The sequence below is a fragment of the Stegastes partitus genome, unplaced genomic scaffold (genome assembly GCF_000690725.1).
Source record: "Stegastes partitus isolate 25-593 unplaced genomic scaffold, Stegastes_partitus-1.0.2 Scaffold0, whole genome shotgun sequence".
In the NCBI taxonomy this organism is placed as follows: Eukaryota; Metazoa; Chordata; class Actinopteri; family Pomacentridae; genus Stegastes; species Stegastes partitus.
Window position 1 is genome coordinate 2,505,234 of NW_007577731.1, and position 6,521 is coordinate 2,511,754.

A 6,521-nucleotide genomic window follows, 5' to 3' on the forward strand; every position below is an offset into this window, starting at 1 on the left:
TACATACATATAATATTATGATTTTCTTTATTTGTTTTATTTCCTTTTTGCACTGTTTGACGGTTTGATTGATTCATTTTTGCTTATTTCTATTTCTCTCTCTCTATATGTATATATTTCTTGTGTGTTTTATTCTTTCTTCTTCTTCTTATTGTTTCGGTGTGGAACAGGTGCACAAAGCATTTCACATACGATGTGCAACTGTGTTTGTGAGGCCTTGAATCCTTGAATCCTTGAGTCCAGACACTGACAGTATATTCCCTGTGTGCTCACTACAGGTAAAACTCCTCATTCTGATGCAGCCCCAGCGGCTCTCAGACTTTTTATAATCCATCAGTTCAGAAGAGGAGGTGAGACGTGTGGGGTCGGCAGCCGTGAGCTTCTCCATGTTCAAAGTCATATTAACCGCTGCCCGAGGCAACAGGGAGCTGCCTGTGAATCATTCTGCAGCACAAGAGAGCAAAACTCACTTTGTGTGAGTGGAGGTAGAACAGAGGCTTCACGGAGTTCCACTTCACAGGAGGTTCTGTGTTTAAATTCTTTACTGTAAATGTACTTTTTTTTCTTCCAGCCCTAGAAATGAACACTAACATGAAGCAACTCTTCCACCCAGTGTGGCAAACAGAAGTGTTTGAATCTTACCTGGAGACGACGAGGGGCAGAATCAACATTTTCAGCATCCTCATCAGCAGCTCTCCGGGGAACTGGAAGTACTTCACCTCCTGCAAGCGGCAAAGAAAGCAAAAGTTTTTCATCGTGTTGAAATATGACGTCGACCAACGTGAGCTGCACATGTTCTTCTCTCTTTTTGCTCATCATCTGCGCTGTTACCGCTCATGTTGTACCTCCACACCTTCAGTCTGCACTCTTCTGATCATCCGTATAAATGTAAATGTCAACATTCTTGTAAATAATATGACAGTTTTATGGTTCTTATTTAAATCTAACTTTAATTCTTCACTCCACAGTATGTTTTTGCTTCTGCTTTGCACTATTACAGTCATTTTTATTTGCAGTTACTTTTGTTTTTAAGCTATTTTTATATTTTTATCTCGTACATTACTCAATATTTATCATTGCACCGACCTACCAGAACAAATTGTGTAAACGATACCTGGCAATGAATCTGATTCTGATCAACTGAAGAGCGATTCCTCTCTAAACCACACCTGGAGAGGTCTCTGCCTTCTTTTGCAACTTACAAAACATTTAATGCCGTTCCGTTTTTCTAAAATTTGGTTAAAAACTGCAAGAAATCTGAAGCTTTTTTGCAGCCAAAACTGTAAACTGAACACGAAGCATCATTTAGAGTAGCCACTAGATTTTGGCGGCTCAGAATCTTACTGCTCACTTCACAATGAAGTCCTGAGTTGTGCAATTTTTACATTATTTTTTTCATATTTTAAACATTAAGTTTAATATTTTTCCTGGGTTTCTAAAACATATTTAATAGACTACAAATTGTCACTTCAAACAATGTTTCTAATCCTTTATCTTTTATTGTTTTGGTGCTACATCTCAATGATAAACAGAGTTGGTAGATCATAGTTCTGGATCATAAAGATTAAATACACATCCCAGCAAAACGGAACATCCAGGGAACCTTCAGGGAATGTTCCTACATTTTAATAGAAGACAATGTTGTGATTCACAGGCGCCTACAGTTATAGTTTTAGTTGATTACAGTGGAAACTCTACATAAATCCGGTTTATTAAGTGTAGCTGCAGTATGAAACAGTGAACCTCCCTCCCTGCAGGCAATCATACACTAATTAGCCGTTTAAGTAAATGAGCACTACCCTAAAACTAAGCCACAGCAGCCAGGATTTTAAATTAGCTTCACAGAGAAGTTTGTCCAGAGAGCCGAAGCTTTAATGGACTCAGAAGACTGTTTCTGCTTTGAGCACAAAGTCCTGACGGGAAAAAAAAAAGAAGAAAAACAACATATTGTGCAGCTGCTTTCAGTACACGGCTCACTTTTAGACGTCTGGCTCCACAAAGAGCTGCTGACCTCGCTGCAGAAAGCGGGCCGGACGCTCTGCGAGCCACTCAGACCTCTCAGGTCACCCGGTTCTGACTTCCTGCACTTTGAACAGTTTGTTCAGAACCTTTAGACTTTATGCTCTCTGCTGCTAAAAAAAAGGCTGCTTTAGTTTTTCCACCCAAGAGATTAAAGTTTCTTAGCTTCCTATTGACTGCTGCTTTTCAGTAACCCTGTTCCAAGAGAATTTTAAAGTGTAGAAAAACAAAAAAGACACAATGAGTGACTTAAAAACACTGTAAATGAAGATATAAACCAATCGACATCCTCAGCTCTTAATGCTGACGTTTACATCCAAACAGCAAACAGTTGAAAAAGGCGTCAGACAACTGAAGCCTTAAACGCGGCACAAAGCTTCGTCTCTATCAGCTTTACGACTCTTTCATTATTTCGATCACATCTGCTGCCTGTCATTCACTTTGATTATTAGCCGGAGGCCAGAACTTAATCACATGTTTTTCACACCTTGATGCTGTGAATGTGGTAAAAATATAATGTTTTCCCCCAAATCCATCCAGACTGATCTGTTTTCTTTCTAAATGAGACCTCAGGAAGGTTTTTCACCGCCGTCAGTGTTGAGATAAACCAGCAGTAATGCGAAACAGGAGTGAATATGAGATAGAATTCGACTGAACAACACCTGAATCCTCAAATGAATGTGTTTATTCTTGTTGTTGGGGCGACTGTACGGCAACAAGTGAAGCTGAAGCAATAAAGGTTAAATAAAACAGGAGCATTGTGTTTCTGTGAAGGGAATCAGTTTATGGAACAATCTGAACAAAGAAACCAAAGAATCAATATTTACATTTAAAAGAACAATTAAATCCAGTATGTTGAGGAGGATATATGTTAATTCTGTCTGATTGTAAAGACAGTAAATAATCAGGTCAAATTTTCTGTTTTTTTTTAAGGAGTATTAAAGAAAATAAAGTAAAACGTGACTGTCAGCGTTGAAGAAGCTGTTTCATGTTATTGTTGTTGTGAATATTTTGATGTTTTTTGTTTTGTTGTTGATGCTTTTTGTCATTTAAGTTTGTTGTAAACGTATTTCTTTGGGTAAAGGAGGCAGATATAACATGAGATTCTTTCTGCTCCCTTTCATTCAGGAGTTTGTGTCGTGTTTAATTGTTTTGGTTTTAACTCAGTGAATGAAGTAAACATTTAATGATTTAATAAATAAACTGCTGCAGGATTCCTCCCAGACTATAGACCGGTGGACATGTGGACCCGTCAAAACCACAATGATGGAAACCTAAAAACTCAGACTCAGAGATGAGAGAAGGAATGTGGCGACAAGAAAGGATGACTTGAATTCAGTTTGGCTTTAAAAAGAGCTGAGCTCTGTGGATGTTCTTGTCCAGTCCGACTTCACTTAAAGCTGCTGGAATCAATATGTCAACTTTAACTCAAATGAATGTTTCATTTGAACAGTGTTGGTCGAGATCTGCTCATTATTCCAAAGCTCTGCAGGTCTCTCAGCCTTTTATAATTTATTTTTAGTAACTCATCAACGTTGTGTTCAGCTAAAAACGCTCTGCTGTCTGTTACCTGCTCAGCAACAGGCAAAGTGAACGACTAGCTGATTAAGATAAACTGTAAGAAATGAACTATTTTAATAGTCTATAACTGTTTTAAACTATTTATTGTTATTCTACAGATTTTTACAGTTTTGCTGAGTCACAGATAAAGTCTAATAAAAACACAGGAAAAAGTAAAAAAATATATCAAATTAAAAGGTAGTTTTATTTACTATACAATTACACCATTGTAATGTATTTAAATCAGCAACAAATATTCTTAATTTGAATATATTTGTCATTATTTGGAAGAAAAAAATGTGTATATGAAGGATTGAACAATGCTAAATATGTATGTGTTATATTTATTTTTATTTTGCCCTGTTTTGGTAAATTACAGGGAAAAACGTGTAAAATCACAGAAAACATCAACATCAAAATGGATAATTTTAATAATTTGTTCTCTTACAGTATGTGACCATAAAATCACACCGTGTAACTGTATTTAAATTAGCTGAAAATGTTGTCACTTTTAGGCTTTTGGCATTATCTTCCTTTTATTTCTCTCTCTCTCTATTTTATTATTTTAATTTTAAGTTTCTGATCACATTGGTGTTCCACCCCTTTTCAACATATTTGTTCTGGTACTCTTGCTGCTAGATTTCAACAGTTTTCTTTTCTTTCTTTCTTTCTTTCTTTCTTTCTTTCTTTCTTTCTTTCTTTCTTTCTTTCTTTCTTTCTTTCTTTCTTTCTTCAGGATTTGGTGGAAACCAAAACAGAAAAACACATTTCTACGTTTTCTTCGTAAACAGGCAACTTTCTGTCACAACTTTAAAGTTAATAATGTGCCAAGGATGATAAAAAATGCTGCAGATGTCAATTAAAGGTGGTGTTTGCAATTCTGGAGAGAGATTGTTGTTTTTTATTTACATTGATTCTCTCAAACACACTTCTGTACTATCGTTTGGATCGATCCAAGTCACTGTGTTTGTTTCCCGTCTACACAGTTGGTTCAGAACCAGCAGCCAGCGGACCGTGAGGACAAATTCCCAGAAGTGTTTTGTGTTGCGGACTCCACCTTTAATTTTTCCAAACAACAAGTGCACTTAGCTGACGACCTAATCAAGCAACAGATGAGAGGAAGACATGTGGGGGGAAAGCCTGTTACAAAACAAAGCAGAGGTGAAGAGTTGGGAATGAATAAATGAAATGTAAGTACAGCACATCTGTGCAGTGACATGATGGAGCAATAAAAGCTTTTTGCTTCTGTTTTGGTGGAGGGGGAGCTTTTAGACCAAATGGCACATGAGTGTGTGTGTGTGTGTGTGTGTGTGTGTGTGTAGTTACGTAGTATGTGGACAGTGTATACAGACACGTGTGTGTATGTGCGTGCGTGTGTGTGTGTGAAGGACAAACGCAGCTGTCACCGAGTTCTGGCATCTGCTAACAGCGGAACAAACACTGTGTTAGACATTTGGCACACACACACACACAGACACACACAGACACGCCGGTGTATGCGCAGGTCATTTCTGGACAGATAGCTCGTCTTTACATGCGTTCATCAAGGCTTTTACTGAAACCTTGTCTCGACATTGATTGTGTCACGACCAAATGATGCTCAGATTAGTTTGTGTGCTGCAGCTGGGCAGCACAGTCACGCCAGTTGTTTTTGGGTTTTGGGTTTTTTTTCATTCATCAAAGCAGCTGTGTGAACTGTGTGTGTTTCGTGGAAATTGAAGGAGCTGCAGCTGGGTCATTTAAGAATCCTCCTCTGAATCCTCGTGCATGAGGCGCAGAGCTGCTTCGTGATGACTCCACTAATTATCTGTAAACTTAAATCTGCTTCTTTTATTGGTGCATGTTCATGTTTTTTCCGCTCCACTGAAACGTGCAGCACAAACACGGCTGCCTCGACTCTGCTTTTAAACATTTCTCATCACGTCTTCTATCAATACAGTCTCCTCTGACCTTCTGTGCTATGGCAATATTTCATGATGATGCTATTTAGTATGCTCGGCCTGGTAATTATTGTGTTCTCTCAATACAGGAACCCAAGGCTGCTTTCTGACCTTCAGTGAATCCGTAACCCAAGGTCTGATTATTAGTGATGCTGTTTGAAATGCGTCTCTGCAGCAGCAGCGTAGACTTTGGCATCTATGCATCACCGTTCCCAACAGACTACATGTGAGATATTTGGACAACTGTATATTAGAGTCTGCAGGTGAGGCTGAGCAGGCAGCATTACTGTAGTGCAGCAGCAGCACAGTGTGAGTCCATACAGCTTTAATGACCAAATCAGGAGGTTTGCATTTGACTCCAGCAGCTTGTGTTGACTGCCTGAGCTTTGCTGTTCCTTCAGGAGCCTTTGTGTATGTTTTGTAGGCCTGACATCTGGATGGCTCCGTGGCTGCTATAACTTATGAAATATTTAGAAAAATTGTGCATGGGTTGCCGTGTAGGTTTGTCCATTTGAAATATGAAAAAAAAAAAAGTAAAATCTGTAAAGAGTTCAGGACTTCTGTGACAAAAACAACCCGATCAATGCAGCAGGCCTCACGGGGAGCTGAAGTCCCGACATGGCCTCTGAACTGGAGTCTGTTGCCAGATGCTGTAAACCGAATAATTGCACCGAGACTCCAGAAAAATTGCATTTTAATGACAGTACATTTAAAAAGGCAGCCACGGCCTGCAGAGTTTATACAAGGTGTGATTGGATCATTGATTTAGGAATAATCAGGTGGTTCAGCTCAAATACAGATTGAAATGATCATGTATTTGTTTTTTTTTTTGTAAATTCTAATCACTGACTGTGCAAAAGGCCTTAAATATTATACAAATACTACTGACTACTCTCTACAGCGCCGAAAAAATAGAGTTTGTTCTTGGACTTTACTTTCCAAATTCAAATCAGCATTGTAGAAGCCAGTAACGTAATAGCGGCTGATAACGTAATGAATTTG

The 6,521-nt window shown here is 38.5% G+C and overlaps 1 protein-coding gene across 1 annotated transcript in view; it reads right to left on the minus strand.

Moving 5' to 3' along the window:
• Positions 1-6,521, minus strand: part of slc1a7a (solute carrier family 1 member 7a) — a 42,279-nt gene that overhangs the window by 29,771 nt on the left and 5,987 nt on the right. The window contains exon 2 of the mRNA XM_008291003.1: positions 643-722. Within this exon, the coding sequence (XP_008289225.1) occupies positions 643-722 (80 nt within the window). The remainder of the gene's footprint in view (positions 1-642; positions 723-6,521) is intronic.